Below are 27,132 nucleotides of genomic sequence, written 5' to 3'. Positions count from 1 at the left end.
TACAGGAGTTAGGAGGTCATGTAGCGGCTGTACAGGACATTGGTTAGGCCACTGTTGGAATATTGCGTGCAATTCTAGTCTCCTTCCTATCGGAAAGATGTTGTGAAACTTGAAAGGGTTCAGAAAAGATTTACAAGGATGTTGCCAGGATTGGAGGATTTGAGCTATAGGGAGAGGCTGAACAGGCTGAGGCTGCTTTCCCTGGAGCATCGGAGGCTGAGGGGTGACCTTATAGAGGTTACAAAATTATGAGGGGCATGGATATGATAAATAGACAAAGTCTTTTCCCTGGGGTCGGGGAGTCCAGAACTAGAGGGCATAGGTTTAGGGTGAGAGGGGAAAGATATATAAGAGACCTAACGGGCAACTTTTTCACACAGAGGGTGGTACGTGTATTGAATGAGCTGCCAAAGGATGTGGTAGAGGCTGGTACAATTGTAACATTTAAGAGGCATTTGGATGGATATATGAATAGGAAGCGTTTGGAGGGATTTGGGCCGGCTGCTAGCAGGTAGGACTAGATTAGGTTGGGATATCTGGTTGGCATGGATAGATTGGACCCAAGGGTCTCGTTCCATGCTGTTCATCTCTATGACTCTATGACTCTAACCCCATACCAATTGGATAAAGGCACTGGTTGAGACTCCTCCAAAGCTAAATTCTTGATCTCCATGTCTGCCTCACATGCAGTCACAAAGTCCTCTCCCAGACTTTCCAATTCTGAAGAAGGGTCAGTGGATCCTAAACATTGATTTTGCTTTTTCTCCTCAGATGCTGCCAGATCTTCTGAGTTTCCCCAGCAACTTCTCTTTTCATTTCTTAATTCCAGTTTGTTGCAGTTAATTATTCGTGTATGTTAATGTAAGCATTATCTTGGCATAATCGTCAAAGTAAGACAAGTCCAGGAAAAATGCAGACAGCAGCAACTCTCAGATCACATGGCCTTATTTGACCTCACAGAGGGCTCTGAATCTATCAACCAGGATAAATTATGGTGGACCCTCCTCAAATTTGACTGCACACAGATATTCATCAGTATCCTCTGCCTGCTACATGATCCAGTGCAAGCTATGGATCTCACCAATGATCCACTACTGATTCATTACAACTGCAAATTGGGGTCAAGCAAGGCTGCATCACTGCACCCATGCACTTCTCCATCTAACTCACTACCATACTCCACTCCAAAAAGTTCTCTGAAGCTTCTCTACAGAATGAAGGTTGCGCTGTATGACCTACGTTGCCTCCAGAACCAGATCCAAGACCATTCTAACTTCTGTCTTCGACCTGCATTGCGCAGCCAATGCTTGCCTGTGTGCACAATCAGAGACTGAGCTCCAAACCATAACTCCGAACCTTCACAGAGGCCCATGAGACAATAGGCCTTAGGCTAAACATCCGGAAGACAAAGGTTTCCCATTCCTAACCCACGCAACACTGTCCCAACTATCAAAATCAACACCAAACCACTGAATAATGTGGACTGGAGGATGGTGTGTTGCCTCTCTGGTGCCAGGGTCAAGGATGTTTATGAGCGGGCAAGGGCATAGGACATTTTCAAAAGAGAAGGCGAGGAGCCAGAGGTGGTGGTCCATATTGGTGCTAACAACATAGGCAGAAAGAGAAACAAAGTCCTGTAAAGGAAGTTCAGTGAGTTAGGTAGGAAGTTGAAAAGCAGTAGGTCTAGGATTGTAATCTTGGGATTACTCCCTCTGCCACAAGGCAGTAAGGCTAGAAATAGGAAGATACTACAGTTAAATATCTGGCTAAAGAGTTGGTGTAGGAGAGAGGGCTTCAGGGAGATGGATATTGGAATCAGCGCAGGTGGGACCTATACAAGGTGGGTTGCGCTTAAGCTGGAAGAACACCAATATCCTGGCAGGGATGTTTGCTAGTGCCACTTGGGGGAGTTTAGATTAGTAAGGCAGGGGGGTGGGACCCAAAGCAGGATGTCAGAAATGAGATCTGTGACAACATTAGGCAGGAACTGGGGAATGTAGATCAGGGGCAGATTTTTGAGGGTAAATCTACATCTATCATATGGGAATCTTTTAAAAGCCAGTTGGTTGGTTAAAGCATGTTCCTGTGAGAATGAAGGATAAGGATGGCAGGATTCAGAAACTTTGGATGTCAAGAGAAATTGGGAACTTAGTCAGCAAGAAATAGGAAGCATAAATAAGGAGGAATATAAAGAAAGCAGGACAGAACTTTAAACAAGAAGTTGGGAGGGCTAAAGAGGCTCTGAAATTACCTTGACAAACAGATTAAGGAAAATCCCAAGGCTTTTTATAGGTATATAAGGAGCAAGAGGGTAGCAATGGAAAGGGTAGGTCCATTCAAGGACATAGGAATATATTTATGGTTGAAGTCTGTGATGATGATGCTTCTGTCAAAACAAAAAAGATATTGAGTGTTCTGAAAAGCATTAATTTAGTCAGGGCCTGACGGGATCTAGCTCAGAATGTTGAGGGAGGCAATGGAGGAAATTTCTGGGGCCTTGTACAAAATCATTGTGTCCTCTTTATTCACAGCCGAGGTCCCAGAGGTCTGGAGATGATGCAAGGTTGTTACTCTGTTTAAGAAGCGCACCAGGGATAATCTGAGAAATTATAGGCAGGAGTGCCTTATGTCAGCGATACGGAAATTATTGGAGAAGATGCTTAGGAACAGGATTTACTCACATTTTGTAAAATATGGACCTATTAGTGACAGGCAGCATGGCTTTGTGCCAGGAAGGTCATGTCCAATAAAGTTAATAAAGTTTTTTTGAGGAAGCGACAAAGCTGATTGATGAGGGCAGAGTGGTCGATGATGTCTATATGGATTTTAGAATGGCCTTTGATAAGTTCTGAGGAGAAAGTGAGGTCTGCAGATGCTGGAGATCAGCTGAAAATGTGTTGCTGGAAAAGCGCAGCGGGTCAGGCAGCATCCAGGGAACAGGAGAATCGACGTTTCGGGCATTCCTGAAGAAGGGCTTATGCCCGAAACGTCGATTCTCCTGTTCCCTGGATGCTGCCTGACCCGCTGCGCTTTTCCAGCAACACATTTTCAGCTTTGATAAGTTCTGCCATGGCAGGCTGAAGGTGAAGTCACATGGAATCTGTGGTGAGCTGGTCAGATTCACACAGGACTGGCTTGGCTTCAGAAGACAGAGATTGGCAGTGGAAGGGTGTTTTTCTGACTGGAGACCTGGGGCCAGTGGTATTCCACAGGGTTCAGTGCTGTTTGTAATATATTAAAATGATTTTGATGAGAATGTAGATGGCCTGATTAGTAAGCCTATGGATGACACAAAGACTTGGGGAGCTGTGGACAGTGAGGAGGATTGCCAGAGATACAGCAGGACATTGATATGCTGGAGACTTGGGTGGAGAAATGGCAGATGGAATTTACTCTGGACAAATGCAAGGTACTGCATTTTGGAAGGCCTTATGCAGTGTAAGTGTACAGTAAATAGCAGAACCCTTAGCTGCATTAAAATACAGAGGGATTTAGATGTGCAGGTGCACAGTTCCCTGAAATTGCCAACACAAATGGATAAGGTGATCAAAAAGGTATATGTTTGCTTGCCTTCATTGTTGGGGGAGATAGTATAAAAATTGGAAAGTCATGTTGCAGCTATATAGAACTTTAGTTCAGCCAAATTTGGAATATTGCATATAATTCTGGTCATCACACTATCAGAAGGATGTGGAGGCTTTGGAGAAGGTACAGAAAAGAATACCCAGGATGGTTTGGAAGGGATTAGCTATGAGGAGGGATGCAATGAACTCAGTTTTAATTCACTTGAACAGTGGAGCTGAGGAGTGGTCTGATAGGTATTTACACAATTAGGAGAGGCATGGACAGAATGGATGATTGCAATCGTTTTTCCAGGGTAGAGATGACAATTACATGGGGACATAATTCTAAGGTAAAAGGTGGACAGTTTAAAGTAGATGTCAGAGACATTTTTTTAATGCAGAGGGTGGTAAGTGGGTGGAACGCGCTCCAGAGGAGATGCTAGAAACAGACATAATAGCAACGTTTAAAAGGTGAGTTGATTAATACATAAACAGGCAAGGAATAGAGGGATACAGACTGCATAGAGGCAAAAGGTTTTTATTTTAGAAAGGTGTCATGTGTCAGCACAGGCTTGGTGGGCCGAAGGGCTTGCTCTTGTACAATATTGTTCTTTATTCTTAACTAGGGGTCACTGTTTCAAAGGCTGGGGTCAGTCTTCTAGAACCGAGATGAGGAGAATTTATTTCTCTGAAAGGGTTGTGCAACTTCAGAAATCTCTACCTCAGAAGGTGATGAAGATGGGGTTTGTGAATATTTTCAAAGTAGAGACAGACAGATTCTTTTTAGGCAAGTGAATCAAGGTTACCCAGGGTAGATGGGAACATGAAATTCAAACACAGAGAAACAAGATGTGCTCTTATTGAATGACTGAGTGGGCTTGAGGGGTGAATGGTCAACTTCTCCTTTTTGTATGTTCATTCTTATTAACTGATGCATGCAATAGGATTAAGCACATGAAACCTGTGATGCATTATATAGAAGCTATCACACCAAAGAAAGAACTGTATAGCCTTACCCGAGCAAAGTATCTTCACCCAGGATGGCAGAGCCTTCCACTAAACACTGGGCTAACGTTGTTAACGGTAGCTTTTTCTGTGGAGAAGACCAACATCATTTACAGTGAGATCTTAGACATGACATCTATTAAACACCCAAGCAACATGTTCAACAAGCTGACTGATTCCCCATGCTTTTCTCATACGGAGATTTCACATGGAAAGGATATAATTCTACCAGTTTTCCAGCTGAAACAACAGATGAAACAGGTTCAGTGTAACACTGGTGGTTCTATTAGAGGAAAAAAATGTTCACTAGCTTGCTATTGTACTGAAATGCTGAACATATTCTTCAAACAGATACTTATAATCTTACTATAAATACATACAATAAAAATATCTTGTCCTGAATGAATGGGCTACAAATTGCTTATTAAATATGATCATTTATTGCAAACAGTATTTGCAATAAATATTTAAAGTCAAATATTGACTTTAAATGACAATGAAAAATATTGCTAGAAAATGGATACTGAAAAGGTTACCAACAGTCCAATGTAAATGTAGAGAACACAGCAACTCATTGTTTCAAGAGATATCCTTCTTCAAAACATCTTTGAAGATGTCTTAAACATTTTCTCATTGTTCAATCAAAACTCAATGGTTAATTTTCAATTTTGATGGTAGTGTAGTGACCTTCAAGTTAAACCCACCACCAGTCATCTCTCTCAATGTGAGGGCCCTATAGTCCTCTGGGATGATGGTGACTTTACATAAAGCAAGGCTGTCTAATATACAGCTTACAGAGCACAGTGTGGACTGCAAAGATATGTATCTGGCTCACTAATCAGCAAGAAAATTCCTTTATAAAAATGGAAGGCACCTTTAAAGTTTGAATATCTCCAAGGCTTTGTAATTTCCCCACCATCTTTTTCCGATGTCGAAATTTAAAAATGGCGATTGAGTACAGGGATTAGGACCAAGTTAGGGACTAGTTGAGTGATCAGGAACTGAGGGTGGAAATGTCTGGAAAATTGCCACCACCACGAAGGAGTATGGGTGAAAGAGAGAGAAAGGAGATGGGAGAGAAAGAGGGAGAAAAGAGAAAGAAGGGGGAAGAAGAGAGACAGAGAGAGAAATGGATGAGCGAGAACAGGCAAGAAGATAGAGGGAGTCATCATAAACCCCTACTCATATGATCAATAAGTAGAATCAAAGAACCCCTATTGTGTCAAAGCGGGCCATTCCGCCCATAAAGTCCACTCCGACCCGCTGAAGAGCATCCCATCCAATTCCTGTAACCCGAGATTTCTCATAGCTAATCCACCTAGCCTGCACATCCCTGGACACTATGGGCAAGTTAGCACAGCCAATCCAGCTAACCTGCATATTTTGGATTGTGGGAGGAAACCAGAACACCCAGAGGAAACCCACAGACATGGGGAGCATGTGTAAACTCCACGCAGAGGGTTGAATTGAACCCACATCCATAGTGCTGTGTGGCAGCAGTGCTAACCACTGAGCAACCCTGCCATCCCCCAGTCCACCACTTCCCCTTTCCCAGCACCATCCCCACTCTACCCACATTGACCCCAATGGAAAACAATCATCAGGCATGTGTTTGTTACACAACATTCCCAATTTTCCCTCCTGTTGCCTTCCATAGAAAAGAAAATCAGTGGAGGTTTACATGGACTGCTCATCCACTGTTCCCAAAAGCTATCTCAACTGGGTTACACCAACACAACTCTTAAAATACTGAAGAATCCTGGGACTATAAACGTGAACTCTGTTTGTCTCTCCACAGATGCTGCGAGACCAGCAATTCCTGATTTCATTTCTCAAAAGGGGACAGACTTCACCCAGAATCTTTTTTCCTTTGGGAATTGGAAACTTGCACAAATGATGTGACAGCATGCAGTATTTCAGACACTCCATTTCAGATGTCGAAATAAATGAAAGAAGTTTTGCTAAAGTCAATACACATGAAACCAATGCCTCTTTGATACATTTCCACTCGATTTCTCGAATGATGCTTCAGACTGACTATATCAGTGAACAGTAATTGAAGAAAACGTACGGATCGTTTGTCGGCGTCCACACCTTGTTGTCCCTGTAGACATGCTGTTAGTTTTTTGTGGGTGCTGTGGGAGACTTGTTTTACCAGCTCCAGTCGTTTCTCTACCTGTTTGGTGCAACAATATTATTATATTGGGGTTGCTGTAAATATACTTTAAAGTAACATTGATATACTATTCTTCAAAGTAAAATCATGGCATATTCTTAAAAGGTAAATAAGATTTAATCTTTGATGTGGTTGATCATAAATCCAAAGAACATTAGATTGAAAAAATGTTATTATTGGAGGGTTTTACAGTTTAAAGTTGGCAGTATTTTGTAACAATAGATCCAAACAGATTCCCTGTAGTTAAGAGTGAAGGTTATTACTTGTGGCTGTAATGTGATTAGATTACTTACAGCGTGGAAACAGGCCCTTCAGCCCAACAAGTCCACACCGACCCTCCAAAGAGCAACCCACCCAGACTCATTCCCCTACACCTAACACTATGGGCAATTTAGCATGGCCAATTCACCTGACCTGCACATTTTTGGACTGTGGGAGGAAACCAGAGCACACCCACGGGGAGAATGTACAAACTCCACACAGACAGTTGCCTGAGGCGGGAATTGAACCCAGGTTTCTGACATTGTGAGGCAGCAGTGCTAACCATTGTGCCACCATGCCGCAAATCCAGCAGTAAGTCTCTCAAGAAACAGTTAACCCTTTCTGATTATAATGATGAAATAAATTAAAACAGCTCAACAAAATTGATGCACCTCCAGACATTATTCTTCGTTGAATGAACAGCTCTTCAATTTTAACTGTCTTTCAGCTATGTTTTAATTGATATTTATTTATACAGTAAGTTGGTACATCAGATTTAAGTGTCCCTCCTAACTTTCCACTTGGAGTTAACAGCAGCTAGATTTCATGTGCAGTTAACTTGGTACCTTTGTCTCGTTAAAGTTCCAGTATCTGCCATAATGTCAGCAAACAAGCTCAGAATGCATTGGACACTGTTGGTTTTGCTGTGACAATACTAAGCTCAAGTTTTCACACATACTTAAAATTAGGTTGGACATAAAATTTCCCAAATGCTACGAAGCAGCATAACGGATTCTAATCAATTGGTAATTGAAACAGGGCATTCCCCAGAATTACAAAGTAGAGTGAGGCTCACTGAACTAATGCATTTTCTTAATTTTTAATTGGCTTCAGTTGACTGCTTTGATGTGTCTTAATGCATAAGGTCTGTGATCAGAAAGCTATGTAATTGACTGAATATGTATAGATACACCAGCACAAAGTGATCATAGGGGTTTTTGTGGTAATAATCCCACCTTTGGTTTAGAAGGTCTGGATTCAAGTATTATCTGCTCCTGAGTTGTACCATAGTAGGTGATCGAAAATATCTAAAGAGACCATGGACGTATCTCACTGTCCTTTAAGATTCCACAAACTGGTCTACTTCATTCATTCCCAAACATGTTAAATGGTTATCTGAATGTGGGAACTCCAGGTTGATGCTGGGTACAGTAAATAAACAGACTAGAAGGTACATTTCAAATCTTTACATTGCTTTACCACATTGGGATATAGCAGCTTGTTAACTCCGGCCTGTTAAATGTTCAGAACAGTAGGACATCAGGAAATCTGGTTAAATGAAGATTTCTGTAAAACCAATTAAGGTAGGAACTGACATTGAACGTCACATTTATGTCCTTCATTTTATTAGTAATGCCTTAACTATGTGGTTTTCCAGAGACTCCAAAGCAGTTTAGTAGATGGAGGATGAGAAATTCATACAAACTAATAAACTGGAAAATAATAGAAATTGGATCATAGATGTCATCTGAAATATTTCAGGTTCAGTTCTTGTGTTATACCCAATAATAACAAATTGATTGAAGAGAATGTCAATGAACAAATTCTGCAATGGTTTGTCTGATTACATGCAACATTTTTTGGCACCTAATTGTTGACATGGCAAGAAATCTTAGAGGTAGGGAGATGCCACTTATTTAGTATGGAGTGCTATTTCTCTCCCCTTAAGGAACGCCTTACCTATGCAGACAGCTTCAATGCAGGCAAGTGATAGTTAAGGTTTAGTGGATCCCATCTATGCTCAGAATATGTCTTGAGTTAAATAAGGTAAAGCTGCAAGTGAACTGCCTATTGCCTATTGAGTAGAACTACACTACACATTGGGTTGCTCGATTACAGAAATACCTAGGGTTGAGGAGGAAGAAATTTAACTCGAGTGTTAGCTGTTGCTGTCACTGTAATTGAACCAGAGTCACCAGTCAGTCATCAATAAATGGTCCTGGAGTATTGCTGCTCTACTTGGCTCTCGCATCTGACAGTCTGCTGTAGATCTCACAAATTGTTATTGTAAGACATACATTTGTCGTTGTGAATAATAGGGTTATTTGTTTTTTTTTCAAGTATGAAGATGAAATCCATTAGAAATCAAGATAAAACTCAAGAGAAAGTGAATAGCAGACTAAGATCAGAGTGTTCCAAGTGAAGACTTGAGAAGGGATATTGTGGGAGGGGGATTTGAAGCCTAATAAGTGCAAATTAGTTTTTGAGATGAAATTTCAGCTTCATAGTGAAAGAGAATGATCCAAACTTTGACACTCTTGCACTGTGTTGTAGTATTTGGCTCCAGTAGTTATCTTTTTTCAAAACTACATACATAAAATGTGAAATTCGTTAAGAAATAAATTTTGTAAGTTCAGGAATAAACAGAACAAGAAAAGAATTATATCTCCTTCAACAATGTGGAGAAGAAATTATTACCTGAAGCAGATCTTCAGTTAAGACTTCTGTCTTTTCAGCTCTAGAACAGAGAAAGAATAGAGTCAAACTACATTCTGGTCCCCAGAACAAGCATTAAAGCAATTAAAACATTAAAACAGCCTTGGCACAACTCAAACCACTTTGTAAACATAGTGGTGAAACGACATTCACATTGTATCGACATGAAACATCGGTAACATGCACCTACCATGACAGTTCTATCTGATAATAACTGCACTGATTGTGAAAATAAAAATAGAGTTTCCTGATCAGAATAAATCTTATAAACCCAAAGAACCAGTTTCACTATTAAAATTACCTTGAAAAGCTAAGCATTTACAGTGGATTTTGTTTAACACTAATGATGCTTTATTTTGAGATGCCATTTATACCTTCTTTAAAACAAAACTGCTTGAGTGGTGCTGATGAAGCAGTCATAGTCAGGAAAGGTTACAAACTTGACATTGTAATGCATATGAACTAATACATATACTGGATGCTGAATCATTCTAGGTTGATGGCTGTATTCCCAATTAAAATTCAGCTTTCTCACCAAAGTGTCAATATTTCTTTTAAGCCAGTAGTCCCTGATAATGCCATCTGTGTCTAAAGCTTTAATGAAAAGCATCAGTAGAAATAAAAAGGAGCTTAGTGTTCATTTTAATTATTTAGGATGGTTTTTCATTTCACCAATTCTGATGGTTGAGGTCTATTTTAAGGCACGTCATAAGATTTAAATCATTCTATTCATTGACATTCTATTGTTCTGTTGAACCAAATATGTCACAGCCATAACACTACATTTAATTTTCATCATACTTTACGATCACAAACTAACAAAAACAAAATTGCAATATTTCCGAAAAGGAAGCCGTCTGACTTTGTTGAATAGACCCTCCTAAATTCCACATTCTTTTTGAATAATTTATTTTAGAAAACACTGATTTAAACGTATTTTTACCATTATGTTTTGTGCACAATTTTACAATGCACTGCAAAACAAGGTTAGCATCAGTGTGCTGAACACAAAATAGCTACCTTTGCCAATTCTATAACATCTGCTCAGGGTATTGCCCTTGAATGAACTGACCTGTGGCAATGCAGCATTATTAACTCTACCTACTGAGGGTATGTTGTAATGCGAATGCACACAGTCCCATACATGGAACAAGATTTTGATGTTTACATCAATTAAATCAAATTACAAGATTTCCAGACTATTTATCTACATCCTGTATCCGTGAGCTACATAATATGACAAACAGATTCTCAGGACTTTGCAGTTTCCGAAAAGCGAAGAGGTTCAACACCTCAGTTTTTTCTTCATCATCTTGTAGATGCTTCCTAAATAATGAATAAATTCAAGGAACCGGATGAGATACTGGATCTTTGAAAGGTCAGCCGACAGAAACTCATCGCTTGGCCAGCTGAGACGAGAATATGGCACGTTGCTGCTGTCACCACTGAATAACTGCATCTTGAAACCAGACATTATCTCCTGGAGCGACTTATAGGCTCAGATTGAAGAACTACTTAAAACATAAGCTCTCTTCCCCCGGATTTTGGAGACTGCTCCTTAGGCGGTACAGAAAGAAAACGGACTCAGCTCGTTTGCAGAGTGACCAGGTCGCTGAGTCAGCAACTTGCTGCAGTCTTTCTCAACGTGCAAAGCCTGATTGAATCGCAGTTCCATCCCATAATACCCTGTAATATGCAGAACATCTTTTGGTCAAATGCCATTCGATAGTTGTGCCAAGAAAGAGAAATTGGTTCGACTATATATACATGAACACTGAAATGACTGCACAAAACAAAATATCATCATAAAAGTGGCAAAGCAATAATCACCTATAAGTGTAGCAGTTAACCTTCAAAGTATGCTATATCTATAGTTACCCTCAGACACCCAATCATAGGAAAGCAGTCTGTCCTCTGCCGATCCTTTCAGCATGACACGTGACATAAGTTCTTCACTGCATCATACCCTTGCTAACCAGTTAGCATCATTTTAACCAGGTTTCAGGCATTTTAGCAGCAGATTCTGTAAAATGACTCAGTCCCTCAGAAAAGAGCTAAAAAGCATTCTCTGTGTGCTGAAGGCTGCTGTTGGATTAACTATTGAAGTAACAGCTGTCTCTTGTAAAATAAGGATACTGGGAACATGTCAAATGAAAGGTATTATATTTTCTAAAGACCACATCACTCTACAAGGACCAAGTTAAAATTACTGTCACCTTTCCTTTAAGCCCTCCCTTACATGGTCTCATCCCTCACCACTCTTTGATGTTTTTGTCCTGCAGCCTTACAATTGCCCAAACAATCTATTCTGCTGGTTTAGACCTCTAGTACCCAACGAGTTGACATTCTGGCAGCCACTTGGTTCCAACCTTTTGATTTCTCCAAAAGATCCAGCTCCCTGCCTCTCGATCAAGATATTCTTTAAACTTTGCCCAAGTCTTTTATCACTTATTCTGCTTTCCCTGCATTGATTTGACATTTATTTCCCATTTAACCTTGTGAAGCACACTGGGATATTGTTCTACATTCGTGGCAGTATAATGATTTAAATTATCAGCATTACAAACTATCTCAACAATATATAAGTATATCAAAAAATAAGCTCCTGCATAAAATATACAAGAAGGCTGAATATTTTTAGTTTCTGAGTCCTACACAACCAGGTATTTGTGACATCGTTTTTTTCAATCAAGATGGGACTAAAATGCAAACAACTTCCTGTTAAAAATGAATGTTTATCATGATCTTACACACTTCAATGTGTTCTCACTCAAATCTAACACATTGACTTGTAGGGCTCTGAATATCTGCTCCTGAGTATGGGAATAGGAAGGTCAGGATTAGAGGAACGTGTGATAAAAGGATGGTGTAGGAGAGAAGGATTTAGCTTTTTGCATTATTGGGACAGCTTCTGGAGTAGGTGGGATCTATACATGTTAGACCAGTTGTACCTGAACTGGGATAGGTCTAACATCTTTGCTAGGAGGTTTGTTTGTGCTGTTGGGGAGGTTTTAAACTGATCTGGCAGCGGGATAGGGGTGCAGAATAGATGAAAAATAAGAGCTAGGTCCAATCAGATATAGAAGGAATACTGGAATAGTCCAGTGGATGGAGAAGACATGGTCAGGATAAGGCACTTGGGATGGTCTATTTTAATGCAAGGAGTTTGACTGGTAAGGCAGATGAACTTAAATCATTGATCAGCAAATGGGAATATGATATATTGCAATCACTGAGACATGGTTAAAGGAAGGACAGGGCTGGCAGCTCAACATTCCATGGTATAGAATGAGAGAGGACTTTGGAAACCATCACCGAAGTAATGACAGAGGATGTCCTAGAAGGGCTGTCAAATGAGACCATCTGGATAGAGCTTAGAAATAAAAAAGGGTGAGTACTTTGCTGTGAGTATACAACAGGCCTCCCAACAGTCAGAGGGAGATAGAACAGCAGATATGCAGGCAAATTGCAAAGATGTAAGAGGAATAGGGTTATAGCTGTATGCAATTTCAACTTTGCTAACATTAACTGGGATTGCCTTAAATTTTAAAAATGCATCCAGGAGCGATTTTTGTGTCAGTACGTAGATGGTCCGACTAGAGATAGGGCAGTGCCAGACCTAATCCTAGGGAATGAAGCCAGTCAATTGGTTGAAGATTCAGTGGGTGAACATTTAGGGATAGTGACTATAATTCTAAGTTTCAAAGTCATTTTATAAAGAGATAAAGATCGTGCAGAAGTTAAGTGTCTAAACTGGGAGAGGGACCATTTCAATATCATTAGACAGGAACTGACAAACACACTTGGACATGCTACATGCAGGTAAGACTACATTTGGAAAGTGGGAGTCTTTCAAAGTTAATGTAGTGAGAGTTCAGGGCTAGCATTTTCCTCTCAGAGTGAAGGGCAAGGGCAGCAAGTCCAGGAAATATTGGGATAGAGAATTTGATAAAGGAAAAGAAGGAAGCATAGACAGGTATGGCACATTAAAAACAGGGAGGCCCTTCAAAAGTATAGACAGTGCAGGACATTACTTTAAAGAAATGAGAAGGGCAAACAGGGCCATGAAGTATCTTTGCAGAAAGGATTGAGAACCCCCATCCCTCCACCCCTAAGGCCTTTTATGATTATATTCAGGGTAAGACGATTATCAGGGAAATAGTGAGGCCTATTAGAAACTAGATGGGCATTAATGTGTGGAGCCACCAGAGAATGTGGGAAAGGTCTTAAATGAATACTTCGCATCTGTATTCACAGAGAAGAAAGATGTTCTGGTTGGGGATTTCAGTTGGGGATGGTGAGGTTCTAGAAAATGTTAAGATTAATAAGAAGGAAATATTAGATATTTCAGCAGGCAGACAGGTGCATAAATCCCAAGGGCCTGATGAGATGTATCCCAGGCTGCTATGGGAGGCAAGGGAGGAGATTGCTGGGGCCCTGACGGAAAAAGGACATTGTACAGGAAGGTGGTGGGGCCTCTTCTGGTGTACTGCGTCCAGTTCTGGTCTCCCTGTTATAGGAAGGATATTATTAAGATAGAGAGGGTTCAGAAATAGAGAGTTTGAATTATAAGGAGAGGCTGGATAGGCTGGGACCTTTTTCATTGGAACGTTGGATGTTGAGAGGTGACCTTATAGAGGTTTATAAAATCATGAAGGGTATAGATAATGGCAGGTGTCTTTTCCCTAATGTTGGGGATTTCAAGACTAGAGGCATATATTTAAGGTGAGAGGAGAAAAACTTTAAAAAGAACATGAGGGACAATTTTTTTTACACAGAGAGTGGTTTGCAGAGGAAGTGGTGGATGCAGGTACAGTTACCATGTTTGAAAGGCATTTGGATAAGTACATGAATAAGAAATGTTTGGAGGGATATATACCCAAGAGCAGGCAGGTGGTACTAGTTTAGTTTGAGATTATGGCTGGCATGGACTGGTTAGACAGAAGGGTCTGTTTCTGTATTGTATGACTCTACTATGACTCTATATATTTAATATTTCACTGGCCACAGATGAAGTGTCAGATGACTGGAGGATAGCTAATGTGGTTCTTTTGTTCAGGAAGGGCGGCAAGGATAGGCCAGGTAATTACAAACCTGTATTCTTCTTCTAAGATATTAAAACAAAGGGTGAGGATGATACAAAGAGTATTCAGAGGGATAGAGACAGGTGAAACAGCTAAGGAGCAAGTCTGAAGATTAACTATAATTTGGGAAAATGTGAGATTATGCACTTTGGCAGGAAGAATAAAGGACCTGAGTATTATTTAAATAGAGAATGACAGCAGAAAGCTGCTGCACAGAGGGTTCAAGGAGTCCTTGTACAAAAATCACAAAACACTATTACCCAAGTTCAGCAAACAATAGGGAAGGTAAATGAAATGCTGCCCTTTATTTCAAAGGGAACACAGTATACCAATTGAGACATTTTGCTAAAACAAAAAACAAATTTTGGGGTGACACAGTGGCTCAGTGGTTAACACTGCTGCCTCACAGCACCAGGGTCCCAAGTTTGATTCCGGCCTCGGATGACTGTCTGTGTGGAGTTTGCAAATTCTCCCCGTGGCCACGTGGGTTTCCTCCGGGTGCTCTGGTTTCCTCCCACAGTCCAAAGATGTGCAGGTCAGGTGAATTGCCCATGCTAAATTGCCCGTAGTGTTAGGTGCATTGGTTAGAGTGAAATGGGTCTGGGTGGGTTACTCTTCGGAGGGTTGGTGTGGACTGGTTGGGCCGAAAGGCCGGTTTCCACACTGTAGGGAATCTAATCCAATCTAATAACAAGAATGAATGACTAGTTAGATCATAACTAATGTACTACAGACAGAGCTGAGGAGGAAGTTCCTCTCTCAGAGGTTAGTGAATTTGTGGAATTCGTTACCATAGAGTGCTGTTAAAGTTGGGTCATTAAGCACATTGTAGGCTGCGATAGACAGATTTTTAATCAGTATGGGAATGAAGGATTATAGTAAGAAGGCAGGATCGTGCAGCTGAGGATGATCAGATAAGGCATGATTTCAATGAATGGCAGAGCAGACTCATTGGGCCAAATGGCCTCCTTCTGCTCCCACATTGTTTGGACTTATGGACCATGAAGAATGTCCACTCGCTCACCCACCTGTTTCCTGAGCTGAATCCCAAAACAGTCTGGATTGCATTTTACATTGCAGCACATAAACATGGAAACATGTTTGACTGCATTGACAACATAGCAGGCCTGTCTAAACAGAAGAAGGTTCTGATTAACTACCAATATTTTTCATTGCCTCTTACAAAATCTGGACATTGTAAGTGTATGCAAGTTGAGTAAAGGCACATTTACTGCTCTACAATGTTTTCCTTCGGCATTTGTTTGACATCGACTGTGATTGTAGCCAAGTCAGGTTACAAAGCTATCTCAAAGCCCTGTTTACAACAAATTTGTGGGTGGATCCCTTGGGATCCATCTCATCAGGATTTTACTATATCAAGGTTTATGTTCCTTGAGGATGACTTGTTATCCAATTCCTCCCTGGAATATTGTTCAGAGGTTTATCCCTAAGAGAGGACAGCTGATCTCTAAACAATGAATGCCTCTGAGTCTTCTCTCCATTCATCTGTGTTTCTTTCCTGTTTTGTATTAACTATATAAACCCTTTGGAGCTTATACTCTTTAACAGCTATTAAGAGCAAAGAGAAGCACTGTGAAATAGAATCCTGTAAAGAATTTTGCTTCTGCAGAATTCAAAGTTGTATATCAGACAGGTGTATGTGTATTGCTAACTTCCGTCTTGCGATATCAGATGATATTGTGACAATACAACAGACTGAAGGGGATGTTGCAAAAGGAGGATAAAGAAGATTTTAAATAGAGTAGAAACTTATCTGTCTTCAGTGTATGGTATCATAGCAATTACATGTGGCACAGAATGTAATAACTGATTTTCTTTATATTAATTTTAATTTTTACATAAGGTTAAATAGTGATGATATATTAAAGAAGCAAATGTATTTACAACAATTTATGGTGCTTAATTTAAAATATGAATTCTCTTAACAGGTTAATTCAAGTGAGGGAAGCTGGAGGGAAATATTTCACTGCAAAGAATGTACACATTTCACGCAGTTAGGTAAAAACAGCACCCTGAGCTAGTTAAGACCTATCAAGAATTTGACGAAAATAATGTTTTTGCTTTAGATCAGTAACATTTTTCCCAATGAATGGTGTTTCTCAGAAACATTCAATTTTGTGATGCCAATAAGTTAATGCCTAATTTTTCATGTCATTTTGAATGGGTGTTATTAAACGGAATAGAGAATACAAAATTCTTAATGAGGAATTGGGTGTGGGGTGGATTGGTATTTCCTCTACCTATTACAGTGGAACCTTGATTATCCAGCATTCGATTATCCGAAATTAGGATTACCGGCAAGATCGCTAGGTCCGATGCTTGGCTAAACTGTGTTATTCAGCATTCGATTATCTGACAAAATAATCCCCGCCCGTGCCATTCGTACAAACAAGATTCCTCTGTAAATGCTCATGACATTGCAAGATGGTGGGAAGACTTCCAGTGATAAGTCTAATAATGTTGCAGATGGAAACTACTGGAATAATTGCAGAAATTCCTGTAAAGACCAAATATGAAAAATCTCACTATGTTCACTATGAAGACTTAGCAGCCAGAGGGAACCATGTTATATATTTTCATTTCCAAATTTTATTTCGACTGTTGCATATATTCAAACAACAAAAGAGGAATATATGAATAGAAAGTGTTTCGAGGGATATGGGCCAGGTGCTGGCAGGTGGGACCAGATTAGGTTGGGATATCAGGTCCGCATGGACGAATTGGACTGAAGGGTCTGTTTACATGCTGTACACCTCTATGACTCTATGATTTCACAGGATATTTCCAGCATATGTTAATAATCCTGCAAATTCAGTAATTGTTTAGGCACAATTTTAATGCATTAAACGTCTGTTTCCAATGCACTGCTACAGACTAGAGTAGCATCAACCTGTCATATCACTGCATACATTATTTAATGTGAGTCATAATACAAATACTGCCATGGATTTTAGAGTGTAATGAGAACTCCAAATCCATGTTTTCAATATTAAATCGCCATTTTGGGATTAACACATGCTCGACTCATATTCATTTACTTTCTTTACAAACACAATTAACCCACACTTGTCAAGGTATTTACAGGAAGAATATTCTTTTCAGTAAAATCTTAGAGGTGCCTGTCTCAAAGCCTATGATGGAAAATATTAAGCGTGCTTTCGAGTAGGTCTACTTTAGTCCATTAAAATCCCTTCAGAATACCAGCTCAGTATTGCACTAAATGTACAGTTTTTCTAAATTTAACTGGAACAAATTATGTACTGAAGGAAGTCTCCGTTTTGATGGACAATTTTGCAACTCGCCCCAGATTCAAACTGTAGAACGTCAGATGACTTGATCACCTCTGAGTGAAACGAGCTGAGAACCTGAAATGCTCACTAACACAGCACTATTTGACAATGAATATCAACGGTCAGCTTCAATCAAAGCTCTGAGAGATTCGATTTCAAGTCTTGATGACATTAACAGATCCCGACAACCATGCTCCATAATGCTGTACAAAAATCACTGTCACTTTCCAAATAAATACCTTGATTATTAATTGGACTGGAGTTGGGTGTTTCTGAAAAATCAACTCTGGAATAAACTAAGACAAAATTATCAGAAAAGTATTTACTTTGTCCATATATCATTCATACTGAGTGATATTTTATCAATTTTATTCCATGTGCAGTTACTAGAATGAATGCATTTCCTCACAATGACAGTCCTTAATAAACACTGTATTCTTATAAATCATCAAGATGCTGGCCTGTCAAGTGACTTTCAATCTGCCAAAGTCTTTCTCTACGACACACCAACTTCAAACTGCTCATTGGTTCACCATACACGTATTTCTCCATTTGTTACACTGCTCCAAAAAGAGATTTTTTTATTTGAAGTTATTATGGACTGGCGGAGACCCCCCTCAAAGCATTTTAAGAAAGCAGCCTGGACTCTCACATTGCTTGTTGTCTTAAGCAGGTGTATGTTGATATTCCAGGAGAGATGTAGCTGGCCCAACCACTTAGTTTTAAACGAAACAGAATTTACTTGCAAGATTACCGAATGAAACACAAACAAAAGGGAACAGAATATCGAATAACAACCCATTTGAAAACCCAAATCAATGATGCTGTTCCAAATTTGTGCAACAATCCCCATAAACACCCCTTGGCAAAAAAGATAAAATCAAACTCAGGGTCTTACAGGAGAGAGAGAGAGAGATAAGAGAGCAATTCAGCATGGAACACCTTCCTCCATGGAGCTATTTCTTGGACCAGCAGCTTCAAAACTGCCTGCTTTCAGTGAACAGCCAGATTGCTAAAGCTAAACCAAACCAGAGACAAGCTGAACTGGGAGAACTGGCTGCTCCCCTTTCATTGTACAAGTGTCTTTTTTTAAACTTGAAAGCCTTTTTTCCTGAGGCAGTATATGTTAGCTATAATCAAATTGATCCTAAAATCCTTCAAACCTAGACTTTTCAGAATCGCTGCTTTTACGAACTCTCTGAAGAAAAAGGCCAAGGACAGTATAACCTTGTTAAAGAAGCAGCATCATCACAAAATCGTTTGACCAGCATTTATTGCCCATCTCAAATTGCCCATGAGAAGGTGGTGGAGAATTGCCTCTTGAACTGGTGCAGCCCATTTGATGTTTGAATACCCAGATACTGTTGAGGATTTCTAGGCATTTGACCCAGTGATGCTGAAGTATTGGCAATATGACTCTGCCCAAGTCAGGGTGGTGAGTGGATTGGATGAATGATTGCAGGTGGTGGTATTCCAAGGTATCTCCTGCCACTGTCCTTTAATTTGGAAGTGGCCATGGGTTTGGAAGGCACTATCTAAGGAGCCTTGGTGAATTCCTGTAGTGCATCTTGTAGACAGTACACATTGCCGCTACTGTGCATAGATAGGGGAAAGAGTGAATGTTTGTGGATGTGGTGCCAATTAATCTTTGTTCGGGATGGTGTTAAGCATTTTAAGTATTTATGGAGTAGCACTCATTGAGGCAAGTGGGAATATTCCATCACACTCCTGATTCGTGCCTTGGACTTTGGAATGTCAGGAGCTGAGTTACTTGCTGGAAAAATCCTAGCCTCCACCTGCTCTTCTAGCCACAGTACTTATCTGACTAGCCCAATTTAATTTCTCGAGAATGGTAACACTCAGGGTGTTGATAGTGGGGAATTCAGTGATGCTAATACTATAATACCATTGAAAGTTAAAGGGTGGTGGTTGGATTCTCTCTTGTTGGATATAGTCATTGCCTGGGACTTGTATGGCGTGAAAGTTATTTTGCCATTTGTCAGCCCACTAATTCCAGATCTTACTGTATTTGAAATAGACTGCTTCAGTATCCGAGTAGTCATGAATGGTGCTGTACATGTTGCAATCATCAGTGAACATCCCCACATCTGGCCTTATCATGAAGAGAAAGTGAATGATGAAACAGCTGAAGATACTGTATGTGGCCAGCTCATTTCAGTTTCTGGTCAATGGCAATGTTCAGGACGTTAATAATTATTCTTTCTGATGTTAAATATTGCTGAACAGACATTTTAGTTAGCATACATATTTATGTGCAAGCACTTTATTTAAAGATAAAAATATCAAGCTACCAATAAACAAAATGTGTAACATTCTGTTGATGATTCCACATAATGCCATAATTGATATAATAAAGTGCCTGAGAGTGTGAGAATTCTCTAGGAATGTGTCAGCAGCTTACACTGGGGATGGTAGGAACCAATTAAAGATCAATTACATGCCCTGGCAAATGATCAATATGCTCAAATAGTTTGTGAAGGAGGGGACTAATCTACTGTCGGAGTATGAAAAAGGGGATCAAAACCATGGTCATTGTAAGAAAGCTATTAAGGGAAGGGGTTGTTCCAATCTGAGACAATGAAAAGTAAGATGTAAAGGGAAGGGATCAGAGGACTACATAAGTCTAAGTAGATCACAGAAGTTTGTAAAAATTGCAGAAGTTTGGAAAATCTAAAATATGAATCCAGCCCAAGTCTTACTGAGATCCATTCTCCATGTTTGAAACCGGAAATATACTCTGTTCAGCTGGAATATCTACAGCCTAGTTTGTTAGGGCATGTCATATGCTCAACAAATCGTAACACTTTGCTGTAATTGCTGGTCTTGTTAAATCTAAATTCCTTACAGTATAGAATGCAAAGGCATCTTCACTCTTACTGATGTTAAGTAATGTCGAGCAGAAGATATAGTTGCATTATTGGGGTGGCATGGTGCCTCATGGTTAGCACTGCTGCCTCACAGCACCAGGGACCCGGGTTCAATTCCCCCATTGGGTGACTGTCTGTATGGAGTTTGCACATTCGCCCCGTGTCTGCGTGTGTTTTCTCTGGATGCTCCAGTTTCCTCCCACGATCCAAAGATGTGCTGGTCAGGTGAATTGGCCATGCTAAATTGCTCATCGTGTTAGGTGCATTAGTCAGGAGTAAATATAGAGTAGGGGAATGGGTCTGGGTGGGTTACTCTCCGGACGGTCGGTGTGGACTTGTTGGGCCGAAGAGCCTGTTTCCATACAGTAGGGAATCTAATCTAATTACATATTAATGTAGAATAAGACGATTAGAATGCAAATTATTCTGCAACTAGGCTGTAGATATTGAACTCAAATTTTAAATCAACATATAACATGCAGTTAATGAACATTTTCACATACTGCCATGCTTGATAACAAATGAGAATCTGACAATACTTTCAATACCATAAATTTCATTCTCCAAGATTTCTAAGCACTAGCGGAGGCCTTGGCTAAACATTGGCAACTAAACTCCAAAACAGAAAATCATAGACAACACAGCTCACGAAGAAGCTATTTGGTCCATCATATCGGAGCTAGCTCTTGATCGATTAATTAATTCCACTATTCGGCAGCAATGCAGAGCTTTGGAAAACTTCCACTGTAAGGACAGAGGCAGACATTGTATAATTTGCTGAAACAGGGCTGTTTCCTTCAACCCCCTGAAAAGGTTAAATATTCATCTCCAGTGAATTATGGTAACCCCAAATACATACAAATCTTAAGGACTACACATGTTCGGATACTCAATTGTCATTAATTTGTGGAAGTTTCAAACTGTTCCAGGGTGAAATTGTCTCCTTTTCTTCTTGTAAATGGATGGTGGGGTACCAAGCAGTCTACAAATACAACAGCGATAAAAAAAAGCAAGGAAGTTTTTCTTGAAAAGTTCTTTGTAAATTATATAAGGCTTATTCTACTCTCAATACAGCAAATCCATGTGCAAAATGCTCATTTGCAAAAATAAGTATGTTAGGTTTCAAGACAGGATCTTATGGTCTTAGAAGAATTTATCTCTGCAAATCCTATTCAGATTTCAAACAGTACTTTTTCCATGGAGTATAATTTGCTTTCCTCTGAGTATAGACCTTTCCCAGTGCCTGTGCTATACTGTGAGAACCTAAACAAAGAAACACAAAACACTATGGACCCATAAGGTAGACAAATCATTAGCATGAGCAACAAGTTATTTTTAAATGATATCTCATGTTACATTTTTCTCCTCAATGTACACATACCAAACATACACAAGGATTGGTGAGACAGCAATGTGAGTTTTTGAGGATAAAACTACGTAGGGAGGTACAGGGAGAGCACTACATACACATCTTACTCCCAGTCCTGCTGCTTACAGGTTGACAACTAATAATGGGATTAGAACATCACATCCAGCCAAGCTGGCACTGATTGATGTTAGGTTAAGATAGACTCCCTTGAAATACATGTACGTCATATTGCAACATCTCCCTTTTGTAATTAAAAGCTTGCCCTTAAAGAATTAAACTTGTTGCAGGAAAACAAAACAAAATAATTCTGTGATGGATCATTTTGCAATAAATTTATCAGTCACTGAAATATATCTGTTATTTGCTTATCCATCCGGACTGAGTCATGGTGACCTTTGCTGTGGACTACTCTAGTATATTTTCAGAATTCGGGTTCGGGATATTTTGTTTGATCTGCAGTTTGAACTGTGTTCTAGTTGCACTAGAACTGCTTGGTATTTCTGGTTATACCTTCTTCTAATTTATTATCAGTTTTATCTCACTCTCACACTGACATGCTATTTGGTGCTTGTACTCAATAGGATCTTTGTTCTGGGTATATGCTGATGAGATTTCTGCAGGATTTCAGATACCATCATTTGTGTGCTCTATTCAGGCTTTATCAAATGCTCAGGTTGGGTAACAAATTACACATACACCAGGCAACTTCCACCTTCCTCTGTTTTTTGAGTGATACATCACATACTCCTGTGAGTACCAAAGAGTGAATGATAGACTATTTGCCTGCTGGATAGTAACACAGAATGGGTTTCACAGTGCAAAGAAATGTGCACATTCAGAAAGGCATACACATTCATTCAAATAGCATTAACTGATGTTCTACATCACAGAGTGAGCTGGTCTGCTCTCAGTGTAAGCACAGGGTTTCTAATAGTATCCCTTGACGTCTGTAGTCCTCATCATTGTCTTGACACTTATGATAGAGACCAGGGACAGAGCCTTGCATGTTAGTGGACTGCCATGATTGTAGGGTCCACATCATGAAACATCCAGGGTGACCAGGTTGAGTTTTAAGAGCAACACACAAGTATAATGGATTCGCTGAGTCATTGTACATGATGAATTTGCCAGTGGTTTTTTGAACCATCACTTGCTATGTCTGTGAAAACAAACATTTCAGTGTGGGAAGTGGAAGTAATTTACACATGCACTAGTACCCAATTTTTGCATCTAGATTATGTTTACCCTTCATCTACAGGCATATATTCTGTACAATGGCAAAGGACACTTGATATTCTGATGCTAATACATTATTCGATGTTCACACACTGAACATCTGCTCCACTTTTTGTGCCAATGTACTGGTCATCCCATAATTTGACTTTGTCGTTTGACTGGACATTTCACAGATGTTGTCTTAGCACTGTTTGGTATGCGCTCTTTGTTAGTTGGTGTATCAATCTAGCCTCTGCTAGATTGGTACAACAGAGGTCTGATGCCTGTAATCTCTGAGCTCTTCATCATCTAAAGCAATTTCAATTTTAACGATGTTTATCTGAGTTGGACATATTGAAGTTCAGAAAGCACAGTATGATGTGTTATTTGAACAAGGCAAATTAAGATAGGAGATCCATGCCTTTTCCATGAGTGTGGGAAATTTAATGGTCTTTCTTTGCAGGATTTTAAATGTTTTTTGGAGCTTCTGCTCACCAGTGTTCCTTCCAGTGTTAATTTAACTCTCAGTTGCAGTCCCTTTAGTGGCCACTGCTGCAGCTGGCCATAGCTATTACTTGGCTGCAATGGCGGTGCTGTTGAGCTCTGTCTGAATTTTCTGAGGGCGAAGTCTTCAGGGAATCTGAATGACTTGGCCAATGGCGAGATTTGTGGCAGAATCTCAAGTGAAGTCAAGCAAGGTCTACCTCAACATCGAGAACAACCCGCTTCATTGTGTATGCATTGGCTGAGCGTGAGGCAAAGTTGTCACTAGGCAGCAGCTAGTTGCCAATTAAAGGGGATTACAGCTTGCTAAACACTGTATTAATGTCATAACTTACCTCAATTATATTCAATTTCCTACCCTACCAAACCCACAAGACAACTTAGATGTCGGGAAATCTTGACATGGGGATCAGAGTGTAGACCTGGAGACATCAGCTCACTGCGGACTGTGAGGAATCTTGATGTTGCTCAGCAACAAACCGCATCTCAGGGCACCATCCCTGGGCAGCAGCCACATGCAGCACTCATCCATGGACACTGGCATCTGACAATTGCCAACCCCTCATGACCATGATAGCACCTCTCCAAGCAATCTGCAGAACACTTAGGAAGCACAGGCTGCATTGTAAAGGGTACAACAGCAACTAGCACAGAAAGGCTGTTGCAGCAAAACTTTGCATTCTCTCACAGGTGCCCAAGGTTATAGACATGGCCAGACTGCATCTCAGGGATGCTTGCTTGTTTTCTTAGCACCTACCTGCATGCTTACAACTTGTCCAGCTTGTTAGGGGGTTGCAGTTGACTGTATGACATCGATATCTCCAGCACGTACCATCTGCTTGTGTGGCAAACACTTTGCATGTTCAATCAACCAAATGGCCATGTCTGAAAGGGGCTTGGGTCTTGTCCTCACTCCAGTCAAGGAGGGGGAAGGGGTTGCTATCAGTCACAGTGCCCCTGCAGCATCTGTCACAGGCACACAGTCCACACACAGCCCAGAAGCTTGGCAACAGTCAGTTGTCGACTCAGGTCATTCACTGAAAGGGGATGTCCCTTTGTTGGGAGGTGGGTAACCATCAATCCTGTTCGGTCCTCACAGGCAGTAAGGGAAATCTTCAAACAGAGTAGTCAAAAGTCTGGCCCATCATGTCTAGGGTCACTTCATCAAAGTCGGTCAGAGGTCTCCAGGGAGTACAGTCATGGGGGGGATTGTGGAGGAGGATGCAAGGGTTCCTGGAGGATCACTGCCTTGTGGCCTTGGTAACAAATAAGAGCAATATGAAGCAGCAGGGAGACAGGATGGTGACAGGAGGAACCACTGGTGTATTGGGGATAGAGAGGAATAGCATTGGGTAGTCCATGAAATGGCTAAAATTTTAGCACTGACCTCCAGCTGGCTTTCACAGGGGGAGCATGGAGGACCAGGGTGGGTATCGTTCAGAAGTAGTGTTGAGGTACAACGGGCAGAGAGGAGAGTTAGAGGCAAAATTCAAAGTGATGAGTCACCATATGGGTGATGGAAATAAGCTGCCAGGGTCATGTGAGATAATAGGGGTCATGGAGGATTGTGATGGTTACCTGGTACCTGAGCGGAGCTGACAGGGATCACCATGAGCAGTATTCCCTGGCATCACTTGTCATTCTCCAGATGTGAATTTCAGTGGCTGGGACATGCCCAGAATGGGCACAGTCCGATGAACAAAAGTATGGGACCTATATCTGCCGAGCATTAGGACGGTGAAGGGACAAATACATGAGGCATTCATTTGCAAGCTGAAGCTAAATTTAATTTGCAGTAACTCCATCCATTTGCAATGCACACAGAGTGAAGGTGATGAGGGGTCAAGTGCTGCTTAATAGCGATTTGCAAATTGAATACTAGCATCTCAATGATGCAAAAGTTAGCAGTAATGACAAACGGAGATGAATGCTGGTCATAGGCAATGGATTACTTGAGCAATTTCTGTGGGTGCAGTGGGAGCTGGAGACCAGTGCTTCATCATCTGTTATGTCATTGAATAAATGGAATTAGGAAGGGGGTTGGAGCCCAACAGACAATCCCTCTATGTTTTAACGTGTGAGCCCTCAGTGGGAGTGACACCTTCACCAAGTTGGTGCGCATAGTGAGGCTGAAGCGCTAGGAGAGATGGAGCCATGGCCATGAAGCAGATGTAGAGGTCACAGCTGCAAGGCCCCTAAGGGACATCAGGGTTTTACGCTCTGACTCCATTTCCTCGGGATGTGTGAGGCACAGCATTATTGCAACTCTGTATGTCCCAGGACACTGTGACAGAACCGTGCCGGCTACTGAACCTGAAGGCCTGGGGAGGGGTGGGGGACACCCTCTCTCAGTGGCATCTGCTTTGAACTTCAAATAAGCTGGCAGGGAGCGATGTGCGATCTGTGTGGGATCTCTCAGTTGTGCACTCAGAAGTGGATCAGGGCAGTGACCGATGACATCTGGCGAGATTACAATGGGTCATTTCATTTCCCCGGGACAAGGTCAGGGCTACAGCCCAAGCAGTGGGAATTGGAAATATAGCAGCATTACTCCCGGGACAGGGTGCCATCGACTGCACCTACTTGGCACTTAGAGGGTTATATCACAATGCTGCAGATCAATACAAAAGGATTTCATTCCAGCAATGTGATCTGTGGTCATCGACACCACTTCTAGAGGTGTGGGCCACAAAAATGGGGTTGCATATGAGGGACAAAGTTTAAAAATCATACAACACTAGGTTACAATCCCCTGTTAGGTAGAATCCCTACAGCATTGTTACAGGCCCTTCGGCCCAACAAGTCCACACTGGTCCTCCAAAGAGTAACCGACCCGGATCCATTCTCCTACTACTCAACATTTCCACAGACTAATGCCGCTAACCTACATATCCCTAAACACTATGGGACAATTCTACCCACCTCCATAACCAGCGCTCCTCAAACATTCTAGAAGATTCCCCTGGCCTCGGAAACTACTCAGACGCCATTAGCCATGCGGCTGATGCAGCTGCCACCCCACGCTGATTGTCACTTCCTCCCCCATCATGGCCACTCCCACAACCACTTCCGCCCCTCACAATTCCTCATGCATCACACATGACATCACTTACGCCCCTCACATCATCGCTGATGCCACACGCTCAGTGACTTCCGCCACCCCTACTGCCGTGGTCACCACCACTTCCGCACCCACCAGCCCACTCACCTGCATTCTGCGGACACGCCACCCACAGACCCCACTATCACTATTCCCATCCCCAGAACCCCGAGGGGAACACTACCCCTGCTCATGCCTCCACCCCCATTCCCCCCACCAT

General features: G+C 41.1%; 1 protein-coding gene across 16 annotated transcripts in view; it reads right to left on the bottom strand.

The window, feature by feature from the left end:
• The window catches only part of arhgap44a (Rho GTPase activating protein 44a), a 308,826-nt gene that overhangs the window by 108,675 nt on the left and 173,019 nt on the right, over positions 1-27,132 (bottom strand). For 7 of the 16 annotated variants that reach the window (XM_043714512.1, XM_043714516.1, XM_043714513.1 and 4 more), the window contains exons 1-4: positions 10,734-10,930; positions 9,424-9,463; positions 6,640-6,744; positions 4,580-4,656 (exon numbers count right to left, since the gene is read on the bottom strand). In XM_043714512.1, the coding sequence (XP_043570447.1) occupies positions 4,580-4,656; positions 6,640-6,744; positions 9,424-9,463; positions 10,734-10,915 (404 nt within the window). In that variant the 5' untranslated portion in view covers positions 10,916-10,930. Of the gene's footprint in view, positions 1-4,579; positions 4,657-6,639; positions 6,745-9,423; positions 9,464-10,733; positions 10,962-27,132 lie in introns of those variants that run through there. The other 9 variants (XM_043714501.1, XM_043714507.1, XM_043714502.1 and 6 more) reach the window with 7 other exon arrangements.

The sequence above is a fragment of the Chiloscyllium plagiosum genome, chromosome 24, assembly GCF_004010195.1.
Source record: "Chiloscyllium plagiosum isolate BGI_BamShark_2017 chromosome 24, ASM401019v2, whole genome shotgun sequence".
In the NCBI taxonomy this organism is placed as follows: Eukaryota; Metazoa; Chordata; class Chondrichthyes; order Orectolobiformes; family Hemiscylliidae; genus Chiloscyllium; species Chiloscyllium plagiosum.
This window is presented reverse-complemented; position numbering and strand designations above follow the sequence as displayed.